The sequence below is a fragment of the Melanostigma gelatinosum genome, assembly GCF_949748355.1.
Source record: "Melanostigma gelatinosum genome assembly, chromosome: 12".
Lineage (NCBI taxonomy): Eukaryota > Metazoa > Chordata > Actinopteri > Perciformes > Zoarcidae > Melanostigma > Melanostigma gelatinosum.
The window spans coordinates 4,493,016-4,516,190 of NC_136645.1; the positions used below are offsets into that span (position 1 = coordinate 4,493,016).

The following is a 23,175-nucleotide window of genomic DNA, read 5'->3' on the forward strand; positions in this document are numbered from 1 at the left end:
ACAGAAAAACAAAGTCCTGGACGGAAAAACACTTTCTCTCTGTTCGCATCCCCCTCCTCCCTCCCCCCTCTCTCGTCACGCACCTGAATAGGTGATAGTAATGGAAAACCTATTAAAACCTATTTATTTGTGCGCTTAAACCTGTTTTTTTCACATTTAACTGATGAATTACCTTTAGTGGTCTTGTAAAGTGTCTCCAGGGACTACAACGAATCTCTGGTCATGGTTACTTGGAGCATCAGCTCTGCTCCATTTCAACACAAGAAGGCTAGCGGGGTTAACAGCTGCTTTCTAGCTACCTTACTTGTTTGGGTACAAAGATGATAATCGCAGGACACAGATTGACATTGTACACAGAAACAGACTTCAGCTCTAAGCGTGTGTATGTGTGTGTGTGGGGGGGGGGGGGCAGGGAGCTGAGGGAGACTCAGGTGTAGTGGCAGCAGGATACTTACAATAGCATGTTCCCCGGAGAGGGTTACCAAGGTAACGGTTCTCTGAGTCACATCTGGAACGACACAGGAAAAGAGAGACAGGCAGAGAAGAAGAAGAAGAAGACGAAGAGAGAAAGAACAAAGGCATTAACATTCGATAAGGGTTTCATTTTTACAACGACACATTTTTCTGTTATGGATGTGTGTGTGTGTGTGTGTGTGTGTGTGTGTGTGTGTGTGTGTGTGTGTGTGTGTGTGTGTGTGTGTGTGTGTGTGTGTGTGTGTGTGTGTGTGTGTGTGTGTGTGAGAGTGAGTGTGTGTCAGGTGGGCCCTTGTTGCAGGTAGTGTCTTCCCCCACCTCTTTGAGCTGCTCTCTTTTTCCCCAGGGTGCCCACACACACACACACACACACACACACACACACACACACACTTATCAGAGAGAACACCTAGCCTCTTTAAGTGCTCGGCTCAAAAACAGATTCATCTGCAGGGACGTCAGAGGATCTCCTGCTTAAACATCTGGCTGAATAATGTTGATGAATTGGACGCAGTGGAAAACTCCACTGAAAATCCATGTATTGGGGATCAAATAGTCTCTCACTGTTGGCCTGAACAGTGTCAGTGAAAAGTTTAAAGCTGTTCCTTCATGGGGGATGGCAGCTGTATTGATCTTGGTCTCAGAGCTGTAACAGTGGAGAGATAGATGTATGAAAATATATATATATATATATATATATATATGGTGCAGAACCACATGTGCTCTTAAAGATCATGTAAATGTTAACACTCAAAAAGCAATTAAAGGCAAAATATCAGGGTTAAAGGTATTTTCTTGAGTGATTATGAAGAAATGATGTACGTGCTCCGGAGGCCATTAAAGTGTCAAGATGGACGACGTGCACCTGAAGTACCGATAGGAAAATGATTACCTGGCAACAGAACAAAAATACAGTTATTTAACTTCCACTGCCAAGAAATGTTGGAAAAAATGTGCTCAGAGAACCAAATGCAATTGTGATTATAATGTCAATGCTCTTAAAATGTCTTGAAAGAGCGTTTGCATCGCCCCGATGGGGTGGTTTACATCTGTTGTTCATTCTTGTGTGTGTGTGTGTGTGTGTGTGTGTGTGTGAGAGAGTGACTCTACATGCCATTAATCTGGAAGGCTTTAAAAGGAAGTGTTTATGTAAATTGCAACCGCTAAAGTTCTGCATCGCGGCCATTTAGAGAAAAATAAATCCCCCCCCCCGCTTATCAAACCCATATGCAGATATTTCACAAGCTTTACTAGCAAAGCAACTCATCCAAAGGAGGGGCAGGAGGATTGAGAGGGAGAGAAAGAGAGGAATAAATGAACGAGAACTAGAGGGCAGGTGAGGTTTACAGCCCGAGTGTTTGTGAATTCGCTCGTAGCGCTGCAGCAGGTCACAGCGCAGCGCCAGATACTGAATATTTCATCCTTCTCTAAAGCCCCGGCCAAGGACGAGGGCCTAAACCACCACCGCCTCTCTGAGCTTCCATCCTGAATCAGGAGTTTAAGGACGACAATAAAACAGATACAGAAGCAGAACCATACTTTTAGTCTAATGGTGGCGCGTGAATCAGTTTAAGAGGCCACTTGACGTCTCGGCCAATGTGTTCCAAGTAACTGAGCTTTCTGCTGAACGACAGAACGGTCCTTCGAAAGAAGCTGAATGCGCTCATATTTTATTTAATCTTGGCAGCACTCGTTGATTCATTGCCGTGCGGTCTCGACGCAGAATTACTTACTGGGTGTCATCTGCATGAAAGGAACAAGGAGAGAAGGAAAGAAAGGAACAAGGAGAGAAGGAAAGAAAAGCAGGACTTAAGGAGGTGAAGGAGGCTTATGGAACAAAAGGTTTTGGGATCCAGAGAGGACAGTCGGACGGTGAGCAGCGTCGTCTCAAGAACACTATGTGACTTCAAAAGCTTTGGAGTTGCCTCCGGCCGAGACTATTTTAGCAACAACAAGATTTATTGTGATAAATGAGATTGTCATGAATTGCATTGGGCCCTCGTTGGAGCCAAATATGATCTACGAAATACTTCCATCAGATATTTGAATCACTGAACAGATTCTTTTTGTTTTTACTTGCAGTCACAATGTGCAAATAACACACAAAGATTTGCTCTCTGTCCCCCAGAGGAGGTTAGCCATCAGCTTTGGCTGCTGAGGAAGCTCATCGGGATTTCGTGTTGTTTAGCAGGCTGGAGGCGAGCTGGCTCTGCTGATAATAAAACGTACTCGTGTAGGTTTAACAATCACGACTGCATGACGTGGCTTTGCAACATTTTTACACTCACTTCAAACAAATACTCTGCAGAACCAGACACACAGAGACCGACCGCACTTCAACAGAAAGTGTCCTGATTTACAAATACCGATGTTTCCAACATCTCCAACTGCAGCACAGAATTGATAAATACTGTAAATGTCAAATACATGTTACGTACTCTTTCTCCAGCCAGGTAACCAAAGTAAGCGACCCCGACTTTTCTGAACTAAAAAGCTAGTTAGCTTCTGGTACTGTGCCCTGATGCCGACACTGGCCAAACATTATATTCACGTATGTGTTCAGAGAAGAAGGATAAGCAGACCTGCAGGCTAAGTAAGGGGCGAGGACAAGACGTCTTCTCTCTTGGGGGACACTAAAGATCTGGACGAGAGGGGACGCACACTTAAGCTGCTTCCAACAGCCTAATGGGGACGAGTTAAGGGCCACAGAGGACTGGGCTGCCTCATCACTTAAAACACTCTCTGACTCAGCTACACACACACACACACACACACACACACACACACACGCATGCGAGTGAGAAATATTTTTGCTCTGCTTGCTGATCCTGTAAACTGCCTCGATAAACTAAATGGAGATTAAAGGTCACAGTGATATTGGTCCTGCTTGCGTATGTGTGTGTGTGTGTGTGTGTGTGTTTATGTTGTGAACTGTTAAGAGTTTTAAATCACAAAAGCACATACTGTATCAGGCTCTGTTTAGCAACCCTCAAAATGACAAACATGCACACGCACAAAGACACGCAAACACTCCCTCCGGTGGAGCATACAGTTAAAGATGCTAATTAGCAGGCAATTAGCGGAGTTCTCTACATTTGGAGGCCGATTAAAGCTGAGTCAACACAATCAAAGTCAGTCAGACAATGCTGCGGGAGAGAAAGTGCTCAGACTCGCACAGTGAAAATAAAAGTCCAATGTACGTTGGACTTTAAATAGATTGTTCGTACACGTTGTAAAACTGTGACCACACATAAACAGCTGGAGGACATCTGGTGAGCAGCTGAGTCCTGATAGCAGCAGCTCAGGTAGACGCCCTATTCCAGCAGCCCTGACCTGCCACATTCACGCTCAGAGCTGCCTGTAACAGCTGTGGGTGGCAAAGTGCATATATATATATATATATATATATATATATATATATATATATATATATATATATATATATATATATATATATATATATATATATATATATATATATATATATATATATATATATATATATATATATATATATATATATATATATATAAGATGCATGTCACAATGCAATTATGACTGACAATATTTTGAGGCATTGCCGGAGCAACAGGTCTGACAAACAGAGAGAGAAACACATTTTCTGTTTAATATGAATGCAATAAAGTGTGAAAGTCAGACACACAAATGCAGAAGAAGAGACAATATATGCATCAACGTAGACGTGTGAGGATGTAAGCACACGACACAATGCTTCACGGCCTCTTTATTTCTGACTCTAGAACAACACACGCTCTGAAATACGCATCTGACGGGACGCGCAGCGTTCACAATCAAAACGCCAAACAAATGGCGCTCGACTTGGCACACCATTGTGGAGTGACTCAAGCAAAACAAACAGCGCCGTGACAGAGAGACATTTAGAGAGAGACGAGGGGGGGGGGGGGGGGTGTCGGCGCAAATCAAAGGTGAAAGCGACTGCAGTGGCTTAGCGATGCACAAGTGAACACACATGGACACACCACTGTTCCCTCTGTGGAGTCTCCACCAGAATAATGAAGTGTTAGTGCGTGCTGAAGAGAAACACTACGCTGAAAAAAAAAAAAGATCCCGACACAAATGCCAAGTGAGCAGGAGTACTGATGCCGTACGGCCACTTTAACATTCCGTCTCACTCAACTGCAGGATTGTATTCTTCCAGATTTGACAATATTCAGCCTGACACATGTTCATGTTAAATGATGTTCAATGAGTCAGCGGTTAACAGCGTCTTAAAGGAACACGAATGTAATACGCTGATCCAAGTAGACAGTGCACATGTGGAGAGAGTCTTTTGGTGTGAGGTCACGTTGGTGTCAGGAGCTGGAGTTGAAGTTGAGGATCACTCAAAGGTTATGTTGAGGTTGGCGTAATGCAGAGAGCCAGAGGTGAAAGTCAGAGTTTAAGTGAAGGGGTCAGGAAGTTGAGATAATCGGCTGCAGATTCAAGTTGTTTGGGCGTGGGTGGGTGGGTGTGTGTGTGTGTGTGTGTGTGTGTGTGTGTGTGTGGCTACAGTATCTTAAATCTGCCAGCTGCTTGTTACTCCCACTAGACACATCAGTTGTGGTTTGAAAGAATCTGACACACTAGACCATCTGCATTTACGAGCCAGTAAAAAGAAATGAAAGATATATCCGTATCAATAAATCTACAGCAGGCTCACAGATTAAGCAGCACCGCTTTTACCATCGATCAACCTTTGTGCAGCTTGTTTCCCTTCAATGTTTGATCGTTCTGTAAATGAAAGAAACTAATCAAACACATTAAGAAATAATTCGCTGTAATAAAGTGAACTCTAACACTGCAGTCTCCACTGAGGTACAAGCCGAAGAGCCACATCTGACTCTAAATAAACACATTAGCAACTGTACTATCATATAATGGGAGCGATTACAATCCCAAAGCAAGTTTATGAAACCTCCACCACACACACACACACACACACACACACACACACACACACGCACAGCGTCTCTGCTCTCTAGCCTCGCCTGTTAGATTTATTGATGCAGCAATTTTCAGTCTGTCGCTCTGTGGTGTGTTGGTCCGCCAAGCCATTCAGCATACTGTAGTGCTGCAGCAGGTAAGTCAGGGGAAAACACACACACACACACTTCTTCTTTCTGCCTTCCCGATAACCTATTTTCCCAAATTAAATTCAAATGAAAGTAACAATGTTGCCTACTGATGAACGTATTGAAACACCTGGATGTCTGTGTTAAGTTCCTGCGAATGCAAACCCAACATTTCCTGCTGCAGCTTCACATTAAAGTATTTAACTGGCACAGATGTTGATTTTTATTCTGAAGTGTTCACAGGAAACACAATGCGTTTATCAGCGAGCTTCATCAAAAATGTGTCCGCAAAACAAGACAGCGGTCGCTTTTTGATGGCGGCTGAGTTTGAACTGTTGCAGGTATGAATGGAACAGTCGGGAGCAGCCGCGCTGAGCTGTTGAAGAGCTGCAGGCTGCGCACTCAGGAGCTATTTTAGCTTTTGCTGTTCAGATCAAACAGAATAATGAAAACCTGTCACACTGAACTGCAGATGCAGTTACCACCCATGAACTGGGTCTCGTCAAATCCACCAGGACTGAAATCTTTAAACCAAAACTTTAAAATAAATCTTGATCCATAAGGTTTTTTATATGTTACTATATAATCCAAAGATATCACCTTAGCATTGCAATAAAGCAGCCATCTTTATGCTGTGTGTGTTGCTTGTTGTCAGAATATGTTCTGAAGTGATATGTGATCGCTACATATCTTTTGTATTATTTAACTAGATGACCTACTGCTCACAGGCCAGCTGTGACTGGGTATTCAGCCACACTGCGGTTGTATGACAGTGTACTCACAGTTGACACTGGTCTCCCTTGATTCCTTTAGTGGTACAGAAGCACTTCCCCGTGTTGACGTGGCACACGTTGGAATGGTTGTTACACTTGCACCCTGCAGGGAGAAAAAGAGAGAGAGAGAGAGAGAGAGAGAGAGAGAGAGAGAGAGAGAGAGAGAGAGAGAGAGAGAGAGAGAGAGAGAGAGAGAGAGAGGTTGAGATTTGATCTCTGGAATTTCAAAGACGAATCTGTGGTGTGGAGACACGATGACAGTTTTCAGAACCCGACATCTTCTCAAAGATAACTTTTGAGAAGCAGCTACTGCTTAGGTGCCCTTGAGCTTGGCAGTAATCGACTGTAGTGGCGCTGCTCAGCATCCAGCACAGCAACCCGCATAATGTATGAAAAAAACACAATAATCCTTTTAACATTGTGTTGGATGTTCGAGTTGAGGGAATATATGCAGACAAAGAGCGTGGGAGGAGGCACGGGGAGGAAAGATGAGAACGGGGGGGGGGGGGGGGGGGGTAGAGGGAAGGTACGTAAAAAGGTGAAGAAAGCTGAGATGAGAGAGAGGAATGTAATGAGGGACGGGGGAGGTAGAAAAGGACAAATTACTCACTTTCCGAGAAACACTAAAGCGTCTCGATGCTCTGAGTCGTTCGGCACTAATAGGTGTCAAGTTCCTGATTGGAATGTTTTCTCTTGTTTCCTCGTTCTTAGGAAACACTGAGCTGCATGCATCTTTACCCAATCCTACCTAAAAGAAAAGCATTACTCTCACAATGTGATGCATTTGCTTACAAAACTGTTTGAAAGGAAAATAGTTTCCGGGAAACATGAGGTCACCAGTGAGCTATTTTACAGCATTTAAAAAAATTAAAAATTCAAGTGCCCATTAGATGGAACACTTAAGGGATAAGCTCACATTTTTTTTTCAAGTAAGTCTTGACATGCCCATGCGAGCATTGAAAGAGTTATCGCTCACTGAAATTGCTCCTCCTGTCCGTGAAGATATCACATTGAAAAAAAATGTTCAAATCTAACGCGCAGATCATTCTCTGAGCGCATTTACGTTCCCAGAGGATGTTTGATCTTAATGACGCCACGCTCCTCTTCTCAAACTACAACAACTGATTTTCCTTTTTTGGCCACTTGGGGGCAGCAGAAACCAGCTGCGAACACAACGCTGACATATCGTTATCTTTTAAATCGATAATTTCACATCCAGCTGTTACGGACATTCACTCTCTTCTCGCCTTGACGTTGGTCTCCACCCACTCCTGAGAAACATCTGTCTCTTTAGCTGCTACATGCTCCGCTACGTTCACCAGCTAGTGTCCGAGTCTGTCTGCTGTTTGCTGCTGAGCAGGTAAAGTGGCTTTTTACATGTTTCTGGTTGTAGACCTTTGGTCCTGTTCTTCATCATGACAACTGCCGAGTCAAAGCCACGATCGAACACGAATGAGACACAGAAAACACACAGCAGTCTGTGTCAACCCAGGATATGGGTATAGTCCACCGGGGAAGGGAAAAAGGCTGATGTGGAAATAGGCCGTTTATCAACATCAGATTTGAAGTGCAATCAGGCGAGATATGATTCAAAGTAGAAAAACTTTTTGAACCGCATGAGGTAAAACCCCTGGATGGTGAAATGTGTCTTTTGGAAGCTATTTATTGAAGCTAGTCCGCTTCTGATTCGTCACAGAGATGGGGGCCTTTTTAAAAATCCTTTTAATCGTTTGGTTACGCTAAAGCAGAGCATGATGTAGCCGGAGCCAAGCCTGTAATTTAGACACTAAATCACTTCTGCATGGAGTGACTAATGGCAGAGACAAACAAGAACGTTCGCTATACCCTTGTGTTGTGTGTACGTGTGTGTACGTGTGTGTGCGTTGTGTGTACGTGTGTGTGTGTTCACATCCACACAAGGCCACTCTCTCCTGTGTCCCTCTCCAGCTGAATTGACTTTGTGCTTTGTTCTTATTCCTTCCAATTGGCACAGAGACAGCTCCTGTAATGAAACAGTGGCGGGCTCAGGTCAAGGTAAAGCCAAGGCACCGGCGGATAATGAGAGGAGAACAACCTCCTCTACCCGCGCTCCTCCTCTGCGAGGGAAGAGAGGCGCTGAGCAACAAAACAAGGGAGCAGACTTCAGCGCAGCTTTAGATATTTAGATTTTGGAACACACACACACACACACACACACACACTCGAGTGGCTGAAACACAAGGTTGTGCATTGGGGCGTTTAAATGTCAGCGGGCTGAAAGTCAGATTGTCGTTCTTCAACTTGACGTCAGATGAGGCATCAATAACGAAACACAATGTTGATCTATTACTTTAAATCACTTTGACCCGTCACAAAGAGAGAACACTTCTCCGGAGCTGCACACTGAGCCGCGAGGGCTTTTGGGAGATGACGGAGGCGGAACAGAAAGTGGCTTTTAGATTTGAGATAATAGAGAAATCACAGGTGTGTTAGCGCCGGGCTCGGGTAACCCTGCTGTTCAAACAACATTGATTCAGGAGGCAGTCAACAAAGGCATACAAAGGACAACGCCAGCAGGAATGTGTGTTCATGAACTCACACAGATTTCGTCAATGGGCACTGGAGAAAAGCCAATACAGACAGACAAAAAAAGAATGAGCCGGAGATGAAGAATTCGGGTTAACGGCTTAAAAAGCTGCTGCCGGTTACTCGTTTTTGGTTTTGAGGCTAATACAGAATATCACAATCATCTAAAGGACTTCACACACGAGACACAAGAAGGAGACTTGGACCGCTCTCAGCTTTCACTGTCGCATCATCTCAACGGCCAAATTAGAAACCCAACGAAGACACTTGAACAGACAGACACAACACAAGCTCCGAGGCTCTCAAATATAAAGTCAAATTATTCCAGATCTCGCAGCGAGACAGAGAACATTCTGTCACAGAGAAGTGCATTCACGTCTCTCCCCTCTTCACTCAAACATGAAACCAGTGTAATAGCAGAAAGCAGCAAACAGCATCCTGCTTCCAGCAGTGCAGTCGCAGCGCAGACCAGCTGCTCTGCAGACTGAGGAGATGAGAAGCTACTCTGTCTTCCACTTCAATATCAGAACTACAACTTGATTTGATTCATAAAGTTACACTCATTTGATAAAACGGCAAAGTCAAATCTTGGTTTCTGAGGTTGCGCTGTTATTAACCCTGTATTAAGCTGTTATCTACGCTTTAATTGATTCATTAACCACCAGGTTTGGATTTAGACGGGGCAAACACTTATCTCAATTATTATTGTTCCTCACCGGCCACATGCAGATGTTTGTTTTTAACGTAAACGCGTAGACAACTTAACTGAAATGTCATTTGTTGTTTTATTTCCGCGGTGATGTGACTCACAGACATTCCCCGTCAGTCTTTCACCGTTTATATTCTGTGCAAAAGCTGCTGATCAAACAGTAAAGCAGGCCCGCAGGCTGTCCTTACAGCACGGAGCTTCTTCCGCTCCGTCAGACTGCCGTCATCGTTCTAAGTGTGCAGCGTTCAAAGTGAGTCTGCATGACACATGACACATGACACATGACCGAAAAGCTCGTGACACGGCTCAGACTGCAGAATGGATGCACAACACACAGACTGGTAACTGTCTGTATGGAAGAGGACTTCAAAACTAGAGATGGAGACCAGACGGAGACAGAGACAGAGAGACAGAGAGAGAGAGACAGAGAGAGAGACAGACAGACAGACAGACAGACAGACAGACAGACAGACAGACATACAGACAGACAGACAGACAGACAGACAGACAGAGAGAGAGACAGAGAGAGAGAGACAGACAGACAGACAGACAGACAGACAGACAGACAGAGAGAGACAGAGACAGAGAGAGACGCCCCGGCAGACAGATGGAGACAGAGACAGAGAGACAGAGAGAGAGAGACAGAGAGACAGACAGACAGACAGACAGACAGACAGACAGACACACAGACAGACAGAGAGAGAGAGACAGAGAGAGAGACAGAGAGACAGAGAGAGAGAGACAGACAGAGAGAGAGAGACAGATGGAGACAGAGACAGAGAGACAGAGACAGAGAGAGAGAGCGAGACAGACAGAGAGAGAGACAGACAGAGAGAGAGAGACAGACAGAGAGAGAGAGAGACAGAGAGAGACAGAGAGAGACAGAGAGAGACAGAGAGAGACAGAGAGAGAGAGAGAGACAGAGAGAGAGAGAGCATTTGGAGATGAAGGGGTGTATGAGCAGAGGATTCATAAAAGAGCGCGAGCATGAATGAATGAATAAATGAATGAATGAAATGGACGGAGGAGAAAGCAACAGACTTGCTGACGGCACAGAAATAAGTGGCGATATAAAGAATCCTGATCTCTTAGCAAAGAGAAAAATAAAAAGGTTGATTTGATATAAATCATTTTTCACATGACTTGTGCGAGGCCCCTGAAGAGAGCACAATTTCTCACCCCACTGCCTCTGCATGCACACGCATAATACAAAAGACGCTGTAGTCGGGTGCGTTTGAATGTGTGTGTGTAGGTGGGAACTGGGCTGTGTGTGTGTGTGTGTGTGTCGATGAGTCAGACAGGTAAAGATGAGGAAATAAGAAGACATGAGAGAAGAATCCTCGCTCGGCTCCGTCTTATTCCCATGGGCCGTGCAGTTATGAAACTCAAAGATAGCTTAATGGGAGAGGAACAACTCAAGGGCTGGTGTGGTGCTTAACATTACTCCAAAGGCCTTTTTGTGAATTCTTGTTTGCTGCTGCTAAATGTCGCTTGGTGGATATTTCAACAAATGTCCGTATTCTGCACCTCCTCAGCTCCGACAGAAAGCGATGAGTCCACACCATGAGTAAAATAAATGAATTCGGGCCAGCTGTTTTTCCCCCTGAAGTATCGCTGGAATTTCATCTTCCAAATGTTTTTTTTACTATTCTTTATATTTTGCTCTTTCAGAATCTCTCCATAAGAACGACATGCCGCTGACGGACAGAAAAGAAAGAGAGGATAACCAGATGGTGAGTAGTGTTGAGCAACACATTTCCAAAACTCCTGTTTGACGACTCAAAGACTTCACGCAGTTAAACAAACAAACAGTCCAGCAAACAAGCAGACAAATAGCAATATTTGTTTAGGTTTATAGAAACCTGCAAAAACAAGACACAACATACAGATTAGCAACGCATTCAACTGCTATTAAATGCTGCAAACCAGGTCCCCCTGTGCAGGCCACATGAGTGAGAATGACAATTTAAGGAGAGGTCACGAACCTCAAACAATCGTCCTGAAATCAAATACACAGCAGTTCCTAAAACTGTGTCACTTTGCGACGCGTTCACTCCTCCCAGAGGTGCTGATTGATCTATAAGGAAATCATCTGTGGAATATTATACAGCTGGAACATGTGTGTGTCAATGTGCTTGTGATGGTGATTGTGTCATGTCTGTGTGCACATCTGTGTAAGAGTGACACCTTTAATTGCACCGCTCTCATATGGCTGATGACGCCTAAAGATTTCTCATATTGTCCTTCTGGATATACCTGTACTAACCCTCCGTTTCAGTACCCGTCTCTTTAAGCCCTCCTGAGATGCAATACTTAACACACGAATGAAAATAAGTGCTTTTGTAAATTTGTAAATTATTTTTGCCACAATGCTCTCAAAATTCAATATTCCCTTTTCTTCACTTTGCCGTTTCCCCCAGATTATGATCAAACGTGCTCATCTCCATGAATATTTTTTCATCATCATCATCATCAATGTCACCTTCCGCCTACTGCTGACTCCTGCTTTTCCTTTGTCCACTTCCACAGACGGGCGGTTTGGCTGGATAAGAGCGGACGGGCTTTATATTCCTGTGTTTGGTGAAGGGATGATGGGGAAGGGTCGAGGGCAAACATCACAGAAGAGAGAGGTGGGAAGTCTGTCAAATATGTGGAACCACACACGCGCATAGATATATATATTCGCATACGAAGAGAAAAATGATTTTCAAACCAGCGATATCAAAGAGCCCTTCAACATAGATTGCTTCTCTCAGCTGTTTTTACTTTCCTCTGATCCGTGAAGCTGGTTAAAGTTATAATCATGTTCGCGTCAGTTATTTTAGGACTATTGATCACACAAGATTAACACAATAATGCCTCATAATTACAGACTTGTATGATTTAAAGCTGATTTCAACAGGAATAAACCTTTGTTTTCACAGATACATTTAAAAAGAGATGCATCTAAAAAGATGTATGCTACAGTGTACGACTTTAAAGCCTATCAAAGTGTATATGTTTGCTCACCTGATGCAACTAGAGATTTATTAATTTAACAAATGCAGTCTTGCAAAAACGTTGGTCAACTTATGTGGATCTGAATATTACCAAAAGCAATCATTTCACCTGGTGGCAGAACACGAGAGTATACACAAAAAAACACTTCAAACTATCCGAACCAGCCCTTTCAGTTATTTCCAAACTTAACCCAGCTGACGCTGACTCAGCTCGTGCTGGCGTTCACACTATTCACCCCGGGAAAACTACTGCTCGTCAGACACGACAGCATGGGAGCCAGTGATATGTATTTTATGCTGGTTAATGTGCGCGTGAGCTGAAAGCCAAGAATGAACGCATGGCGTCTCAAAGAAAGCAGCTAATTCCAGACAAACCATGAGTCACAGCAGCAGCTGACTGGAGATCAAAAAGCATTCAAAAGCCGCTTGAAATCATATTTAAATTATCATTTGTATGTGTGTGGCTTTGTGTGTGTGTGTGTGTGTGTGCGTGTGTGCTTTTGATTTTTCTACGCGCTCGTTTGTTGACCAGGCTGAAGCCAGGAATAGAGCTGCCAGAGGGAAGAAGACTGGATACCGCTGAGAATGCTGGGTACTTCCGCCACAAGGCTCCACAGGTACATAAACATATAGAGCACACATCACACACACACACACACACACACACCGACAGACACACTTAAGACGGCAGGTGAGAGTGGATTTGGCAGCTTCTCCACAGAGAAGACTGAATGGAGCGACTCTGCAGGCAGCATCCTTTGTCTGCTGCTCTACTGCTGCTGAAGCTCAACAACAGCTAGCTCTGTCTGATCCATTACACACACACACACACACCCCCACACACACACACACACACACACACGGGTACACTACGCTGCTGTCCTGGCTGTCCTAGTCTCTCGCTGAGGCTGCTGGGTTGCCAGTTTCTTGCAGAGACATCACTCAACGTCTCTATGGCTCCTGCACTGAACACAAATTTACAAAGAACTCCTGCTGTTGCACCTCGCTTAGTGACTGTGCATCAACACCTCAAAATCAGGGACGGAGACAGAGCGAGAGGGAAGAAGGGAGGTGACGGGGGGGGGGGCAAAACATGGTCGGTGGAGACAGGAGAGACCAGCCTCACAAGAACACATCACCATTGGTTATTTGTTTAAATTGAAATCTATTTTCAGGTTTTTCCTGACAAGCGACCTCTTGTGATGGTAAACAGAGACTCTCTCTTCAGCTGCCTGTGTAGTGAATGCAGGAAAACAATGTCACGTTGCTTTCATTTGGAAAACAGGCCTCGATACATTTACAACAAAACCGGCAATTAAATGGAAAACACACATTTGATGTCACTGGAGACGTCTTTGTGTTAAATAGAAGCACAATCTTACCCTAACATGAACCAGCATCCATATGTAGAACACTGTTCACGCTCAAGTCACTACAAGCGGATATCGACCTCTTTATTCATAGAAAACAGAACGGACAGAAGTTCACTTCAAAACATTGATTTTGCAAATTATTTGTATCATTTTTAGATGGATGAATTCAATGCCTTTTAGGAATTAAGAGGGAACCCTGCTACAGCCAACTGGAGGCTGCTTTTAGTTCATGTGAACGACTGAATGCTAAACGTCAGCTCACTCACCCTAATCGAACTCTACGGCTTTGTTTACACTCTTGGCATCGTAGCGCGGAGCCTCCGCAGATGCGCGTAAGCTCCACTTAGCTTATGCTAAAATGCGCTGCTTGTTGCATTATTCTCAGAAACGCCAGAGGGCATGCAAACAAAATGAACTGCGAAGAATCAAAAAGACAATTAGTGAAACCGTCAAAGCGCCATAAACCAACCTCCGCTACGCCGAGGAGGGATTGCAATGAACTGTAAGCTCATATCTCATATTCACGGACTACTTTATCGACTTTGTACAAGCCCTGTAAAGAAAGAAGTTAAGTATGACATGCATTAGAAAGAAACAAATTGAATATCCTCTAAACAATTTGATTGGGCTGTAAAATATCTTCTTCAGACCTCCTGTTTCTCAAGCATTTAAATGTGAATTGACCTTCTTTGTATAATCCCTAGACATGTAAATAGTGCTTTTATCAGTGAACTAGTTCACGTCTAAAAGGCTCCGATTGCACACGCCATGTTACAAAAATTCAGAGGTGCACGAGTGAGCGCGCAGACTGTGATTACATCTTTCTCTGGTGCTTCACTACAGCGAGTATAAACTAAGCTTAAGTGTTCAGAATGTGGCCCTTCAAGCAAAAGTATATAACCACACAAATGATCCACCAACTGCATGGTCTTAAGAGTCTCACCGGGTCTCACCATCACTGACAGAGCACATCACGGTCAGGCTCCGGCTTATGTAGCTGATCTACTTTGCCCCCATTCACCCACCCGCACTCTCAGGTCAAACGCTCTAGGTCTTCTGTCAGTCCCACGCACACGATTTAAGACCCGTGGTGACCGAGCCTTTGAGGCAGTGGCCCCGAGGCTCTGGAATGCTCTGCCTGCAACTCTGCGCCTCGCAGATACTGTGGATACTTTTAAAAGCCAGCTAAAAACCCACCTGTTTAGGCTGGCGTTTGTGTAAAAGTAAACCCATGTCCTAGACCTGCTCTTAAAATATGTTTTACATTTTTATTTTATTTTTTATTATTTTTTATTTAATTTTTTAATTTTCTCTGTGTAGATAATTTATTGACCCTAGGGTCACATTGTGTTTTTTATGCTTTTAAATGTCTGCTCTGTTAAGCACTTTGTGATACTACTGTCTGTGAAAAGCGCTATATAAATAAAATTCATTCATTCATTCATTCAAGAACACTGTAAAAAAAGAAGAAGAAGAAGAAGAAGAAGAATTGCTCTACTAGAAAAGATACCTGTCCTGACCTAAAAACACTTTCAATTCCTGTATTGCTACATCTTATTCTTTCCTTTCCCTTTTGGAACAATGGCAGCCTGAAGATCCCCAGAAGCCCCGTAACCACACAAGAAACAGACACTGAACTGAGCTGAACCCGTAAAACACGAGGGAACTTGACAAAACGCCCTGAAGAGCCAACAGCAACCTTTAACTCGTGTAGCGTTTCCATGTAAGACAGCAAGTCATGTAGTGCAGCGAGAGATCGAGCATCAGAGCGAGATGGACACGGGGAGCCGCTGATGTGAATCATGCACAATTTATGGAAGCAATAAAAGTGTTCGGCATGAGCCGCTGATGGCAGAGGAGAATTGCACGCTTAAGCGCTGGGTGGCAAAAGATAACAAGCGCAGAGAAAAACAACACAAGCCGAAGTCCTGCCCGGGAGACAATTCAGAAGGAGGCGTGGGAGCACCGTGGTCTGCCTGCTGCTGGGGATACCTCACTGAACCCGAGCACCAGCACCAGAACAACACAAGGAACTACATGTCTGTGGAGGTGAAGTGACATTCTGAATACTCCAAAGGCCCTGTTCACATTGCTAAGAAATCAGATTGCTCACCAATACCCTCACGATACAGACGCAGAGGGCAAACTCTGGGTCTGAAGAGTGGGGCTCATGCAGAAGTGCCTTGAACCTGCAGTCTTGCTAATGACCAGCAGGGGGCGACTCCTCTGGTTACAAAAAGATGTCTTATTGTATATGTCTATGAAGTCTACTTCTCACTTGATTTATTACCTCAGTAAACATGAGTTCATGGTCTCAACCTCTAGTTTCAAGTCTTCTTCTATACAGCATGATGTTCATTTAGTACATTATGGTCCATTTAGAGTCAAACAGACAACAAAACAAGGTGTGCTTTACGGCATTCCGTTGTACTTAGCTCCACCCTCTCGTGGTTCCAAAAAAACAAGATGGCGACGCCCAAAATGCCAAACTCAAGGCTTGAAATACGCATTACACAAGCCAATGGGTGACGTCATGGTGCCAAAGTCCACTTCTTATATATGTACAGACAAACAAATATCCACTTTAAAAAAGACGTGCCATTACGTACCAAGAAGAAAATAATTTTCCGATTAAATGTCTGGTGAATGAAATGTCAGAAAGCAGCAGACCCCATGTTCCCAGATCCAAAAGGGACGTCTCCAAATTGCTTCTCAAGTGTGTGTTGTGTCCCAAAGTGTTGTTGAGTTATCTTAAGTGATGTTGACTCACATTGCTCACATTGAACTCAGTTTTAAAGGCCAGACATGATGTTTCTTCTAAACCGTACGAAGTGGTTTTGTCAGCATGTTGGAATGAGAACGTGTGCGCCGTGACTCGACGTCACATCTCTGAGGAGGCAGAGCTCCTGGAACGCCCTGACAGAGATGCACGAATCCACTTCAACGCTCTCCTCATCCTCACTACTGTTTACGTGCCATTAAGCAAACCACAAACCCCACACAACCATCCAGCGGCACCAGTGTGGTTGCACTACTTTCATGTGCGGATGTTTAACAGCGCAACCCTTCCACTGATTCATGTGATGGGAAAACAGTGTTTGTCCGTCTCTCCGCTGTGATACAAACTAGAGACGAAATCAACAGAATATGAAAGACTCTCGGTATGCATGTTCTCCTCCGAGGGAGTAAAAGTCTAAAAACACCGACATGTTGTCCGCTGCAGCTGAAGGTTGGCACGAGTGCGTTTGATTTGGTATGTGTGCAGCAAGGTGAACGGTCCATTCAGAGAAAAGGGACACGAATGCCCTGCACACACACACTTCATCCAGATTTGACAAGGTTAGTTAATCATCTGTGAGAGGGACAGGGGGAACGGACAGACTCCCCTCTCCTCTCCTCTGTCCGTCCTCCATCTCCTCCTCTTTTTATCCCTCCATCTCCTCTATTCCTTCATCGTCTCTCCAGCCAAGGGCAACTGTCCCTTTCCTCCGATATTAACCTTGTGTATCTCACCACATGGTTTCATCTGTTTTTCTCTCTCTGTCGGCGTGCTTTTGTCCCCGTTGCCTCCTCTCTCTCACTCCGTCTCCCCTTTTCCCTCCCCCACTGCCCCTCTGACCCGTCCATCATCTTTACAACCCTATGAGCCGAGGCCTTCTCCCCTCCCTGGTAGCCGCGACAGCCGTCTCACCATCATTCAGTCCTCTAATCGGCCACACGTCATTGCCTCCCGGCCTTTAACTCAAGGTAAATCTAGTGGTCCTTTTTATAAAGAGAGATGGAGAGAGAACGGATGAATGGATTGATGGACAGATGGACTATTTAAGACAGAGACTTATTGTGATCTGTAAGAGGGAATGACAGGAGCGTAGAGGAAGTAAAAGAGGGGGAAATGAAGGTGGAAGGAAGTAAAGGTAGATGGGTTTAAGCCGGATGGAGGTGGACGGATGAGTCTGGTCAGTGCAATCAGTAGAGACAAAAAAGAAGCTCCAGGGAGGTGAGAACCAATGACACAAGCCTCTCTACAAATCCAGTTTAACCACCTGTTTACTGGGGAAGGGATGAAGAGAGGAGAGAAGAGACGATGAAGAGAGAGAAGTGGAGAAGAGAAGAAAGTCAACCAAGAAACCATGAAAGAGGTGTAGAGAATGGACCATGTGGGGAGAGAAACGGCAGGAAAAACATGACCGGGGAGCGTTAGAGAGAGCGAAGGAAAATGACAAAAAGACGGAGAGAAAGAGGAGGGAAACGGAAAGTATGGCAAAGAAAGCCAAAGTAGAAGAGAAAAGTGCACGAGAGTCCTGTACGGAGGCGGAGAGAGGCGTGCATCGATCAGCGCTGCGCTCGCTGTGAGGAGCCGCCAGGGACGGAGACACCAGTCAACTCAGGAAATAAGAAATTGATTAAGAGCGATTTAATGTCACGCCACCACCGAGCCAAAAAGCACATCTGTCACAGCGAGACTGATGCTACTGCACCTCCCCCCCACCCCACCCCCCCTTCCCACCCTCCTCACCCACACTCCAGCAGTCACTCACTCATTCATTCATCACATCTCCCATCCAGGGCCGTACTGTATCATACACCTTCCAACCTCCCCAGCCCCCCCGGATTTTCCTGTGGCTTCTGCTTTCTATTGTCTAACTCACACACACACACACACACACACACACACACACACACACACGCACACACACACACACACACACACACACACACACACACACACACACACACTAACAAACCCTGCTTGCTGTGATGAATTGAATGCGAAGCAAAACAAAGCTGCTGACAGGCGGATTCCAAGCAGAAAAATATGGATGCCCATGAACCGGGCGTGCACCTCTGCGAGAGCCTTCATCTGCACCATCTTTCCAAGTCTCTCTCTCTCTCTCTCTCTCCCCCTCTCTCTCTCCCCCTCTCTCTATCTCTATCTCTATCTCTATCTCTCTCTCTCTCTCTATCTCTATCTCTATCTCTATCTCTATCTCTAGACCTCGATCGCGGCTCCGCCGGTCGCCACGAGCTCAACGGAAAACAAAGCCTGCACAGCTTTTAAGCACTGCCCCCGTCAGGACGTTTGTGTCTATTACAGTGTTGTAGGGTGCCTTCAGGGGATTATATATATATATATATATATATATATATATATATATATATATATATATATATATATACACGATTTGAACGGCTCTTTATTTCTACGAAAGAAATTGAGAGCGAGAGGTGAAGGAGACAGAGAGCTCTAATAGGGGGTTTCATCCAAAAACACAACAGGAGAAACCTTTTACTTTAGTGACTTCTGTCTATAATTGAACTCTGCAAAACAACACTTTCTCACAGCAAACTTCCGTCTCAGAGCAATCAACTTCTTTCAAGCAATTTTGAAATTGAGGGATTCTATCTTCAGAGACGGCGAAATAATGAGAAAGACAATTTGGCAGCTCCAAAAAAAAACAAAAAAAGAGAAAACACACAATACGGCGCTGTGACCTTTTGCACTCACCGTTGCACTTCCCGCCGTTGGTGGGGTCGCCATAGTAACCGGGCACGCAGCTCTGGCAGTGCACCCCCGCCGTCAGGTTCCCACAGTGCTCGCACACGCTGCCGTTCACACACCTGCTGTGACCGTTACACTGGCACGCTGGGAGGACATCACACACACACACACACACACACACACACACAGGATACACTCAGGTCGTGAAGATTATGTTCAGTGTATTGATGAAAGAGGTGTCAAAGGTCCACAGAGTCATTGTTATTCAGCTGGGTGAATGTGACCAATAGATGAGCACGCGCTCCAGCTGTTCACTCACCGGGACATTGGATGAAGGCCCAGTTGTAGCCTCTGTCGGACGAACAGAGGCTCTGATCCAGCACCATGTCCCTGTCTCGTAGTCTGTCCGGGGGCCCGGCCCTGGCGCCGGCAGGCTTCATGGGGCCTCGGTAGGACCCCTCCATGCAAACGCCCCTGCCGGTGTTACTGGGATCGCCGCACCAACCGCACTCCGTCCTCTCCAAACACTCGACGCATGTCCTCAGACCTGAACAGTTCTGGGCTGTGGAGGGGATGCGAGGTGGGGGGGGGAGACGGGGGGAGAAAGGGAGAGGCGATCAGGAATCAAAAGAGAAATAGAGAGAAGTGAGGAAGAGTCTGTTAGAGTTCTGGTTGTCAGTGCCGTCCAAAAAGTCTTACAAATGACCGAAAAGGAAATCAAGTGAGCTGTTTCCAACCAATAGACAGACACCACCATGATCCTTCCTTCATGGTTTGTTCAAATGAAGCATTGTTTTATTAAATATGTGCTGATTTTGCATATATTTAGAGATGTGGAAATTCGGGGGGATTTTGGATCCATTGTTGTATTACATTACATTACAGTCATTTAGCAGACGCTTTTATCCAAAGCGACTTACAGTTCAGATTCTATCACAATCATACACCGTAGGCACAGCTACGGGATCAATTCTTTGGTGTTAAGTGCCTTGCTCAAGGACACATTGACATCACATCATAAATCAGAAGATATGTCAACAGCCATGAAAAGAAAATAAATCTATTTTTGCCATGTTTTCAGGAATAAATGTTCTATAATCAGGCTACTGAACAAACTTCTCTGTATAGAAACCTTCAGAAAGGAAACTGGAAAGAAGAAGTGGAGAATGAGAGAAAAAATGAGAATAAAATATTTTTGAGAACACGGCCTTGAAAAGAGATGTATTGTAGAATGACATACATTTTGGAGACACTACAGGAGAATGGGGTAAAAATGTACCAAATAGATACCACCATGTTTTTGCAGATTCACCATGAATCAGAAGGTGACAGCTTTTCATTTTCATCTCATTCTGTTCTTCTTTCACAGAACTTCTCTGACAAATACCAACAGGTTACTTGAAGTGAAAGACAAACAAAGACCTTGAACGCGTCGCTCAGACGTATTTTAGTGCTGTGTACGCATTTGAACAGAAGCTATATCTGCCTTTCAGCAGTGTTGTCCTCAACACACACTGAAGCTAAAGCGTCTTTAAGGCGTGTCCTGACCACCGTCCGTCCTTCACACTGTACTAAAGCTCATCCTAACAGCTTCAAGCTCCGAGCATGAACACAATCAACACCTCCAGTGATCGGCCTCCTCTAATGTACTTACCGTCTTCTCCTGTTCTCACCTTTTTCTTTGACCCTCAACATTCAGAGAGAAATAGACTTTTCTTTCCCACACCATTCAGCATGTTGAGAAAGGCATTTGTATTCATAAAGTGGATGTGACATTCAAAAACACATCACTGCTGCAGATTAAAAAGGACACTTTTTTTTTGGTATGGCATTCAACACTTGTAACAGAAAACAACATCTCCACACTGGAGCCCTTTATGTTCCCTGAACGTGGCGATAAGTGAGAAGAATACGACATTTCTCTTTGTTGTCGTTTGTGGAAAAGCCGGCCTTTCCCAGGTCAACTCTACAGCTCGTTTTGAGTCCGTCACTCTTCTTTTTTTAAGAAAAACTTGCCTTGCCTTTTGCTGCCGTTCTCGACATCAACATGTCTTCCCGTCACAGTACATTTTAGTCTACAAAGCGAGGAATACACAGGAGAGAAAGGCAGGAACATAAACTCAGTGGGTATCTCGGCGCGTACACAACAAACCCAAAAAGGTTGAGAGGAGTTGTCCGAGGCGCTGCTTTCTGTTCGGCCCCGGCGAAGGTGATTCAAATGCAGCGTCAAGTAACAAGAAAGTTGTTTCTCTTTTGAACACGAGCCATTTCCATAAGCCACAGATGTTCCAGCTGAACATGGATCTCTTTCTCTCGCTGTGTCCCTGCTAGCGAGCTCTGCTTGAAATACTCCCCCTGTCCTCTGTGTGTGTGTGTGTGTGTGTGTGTGTGTGTGTGTGTGTGTGTGTGTGTGTGTGTGTGTGTGTGTGTTGCGAGCTCTCCCCCCCCCCCGTTGCATTATTCAACTGCAGCAATGCCGATTCATTTGTTCTCTCGGCCCCTTTATAATTACAAACTTATTCTCTCGGATTAACTCTCTATCTCCGCTCTGCCACCTTTTCATCCTCCTCTTTTGCATCTTTCTGCCGGTCGAAGCCGTCTTCCCCTCTCGCGCTCTGTAAGCGCTGCCACTGTACCCTCTCCTCCCTCATTTCCTGCCATTTTTATTTAATTCGATTCATTTTTTTTCTGGATGACACTAATACACTTTAGGCATGAATGAAATCCCAAAGAAAACTAAGTCTTCCTCCGCTCTTCTATCGTGTCTCCTCTACCACGTTCCTCCCTCTGGTTTTTACTCTCACCCCCCCTCTCTTCCGCCCTCATTTTACTTCCCCTCCGACAACACACTGAAGATCCACTATTGTCAACGCTTCAAAGAGAGGCAGTTCAACAGAATACCCCAAATCCACCACACAGTGGGGTTTCGTCTGCTAGAAAAGTACATATTTATACACCCACGACTTCAATACCCAATAAATATATCAGGCCTGTCCATCAATTCCTCAAATGTGACTCAAATTGCAGGGACTTGGTAGCCGCTCTTTGTAAGGCAAATGTGCCAAACCTTTGTATTTGCACAAAAGTCTTCATCTATCTTTGATATAATTTATCCAATTTGCACCCACTATGTGACAGCCATGTCTCCCCCCAGCTTTGTATCATGCCATTAATCGGAAAATACTGTCAACCAATAAATTTTTTTCACATATTTTATAATTTCTATCTCAGGCTGTTAGCGATAAATAAACAAAAACTCTGTAAAACCTTCAGAGTATAAATAGGAGTCTGAGAAGAAGACATGTTTTGTAAAAGTCACGACATTCTGAAGACACTACAGGTGAAAAGGGTAAAACAATAATTAATAGACATCACAGTGAAACTTCCGCAGTTGATCGCTCACATGTCTTCTATTGCGAGTTTTCTGAAATGTTGGTGAGTTTAGGAGAAATATACTGACGCGAACAGACAAAGTAGTAAAATTGACGCCTAAATGTGTATTTGGGATGATTTCTTTCCTCGAGCCTGAGAGAAGAAGCAGAGCAGACCGAAATATTAAAGCCTATCAGGGCACGAAAAACAAGTTGAAACAGTTCATCTCTACACACATACTTGCCACACTGCAAGGTGCATTTGCAGCTCGTGACTGCAATTCATTTGTGAAACATGTCAAAATCCGTGACAGCGAA

The 23,175-nt window shown here is 44.6% G+C and overlaps 1 protein-coding gene across 1 annotated transcript in view; it reads right to left on the reverse strand.

Moving 5' to 3' along the window:
• atrnl1a (attractin-like 1a) overlaps positions 1–23,175 on the reverse strand; it is a gene marked incomplete at its 5' end in the record, with an annotated part of 181,203 nt that overhangs the window by 94,409 nt on the left and 63,619 nt on the right. Inside the window, 4 exons of the mRNA XM_079280116.1 lie at positions 456–508; positions 6,350–6,443; positions 19,493–19,630; positions 19,806–20,048. Of these exons, the coding sequence (XP_079136242.1) occupies positions 456–508; positions 6,350–6,443; positions 19,493–19,630; positions 19,806–20,048 (528 nt within the window). The remainder of the gene's footprint in view (positions 1–455; positions 509–6,349; positions 6,444–19,492; positions 19,631–19,805; positions 20,049–23,175) is intronic.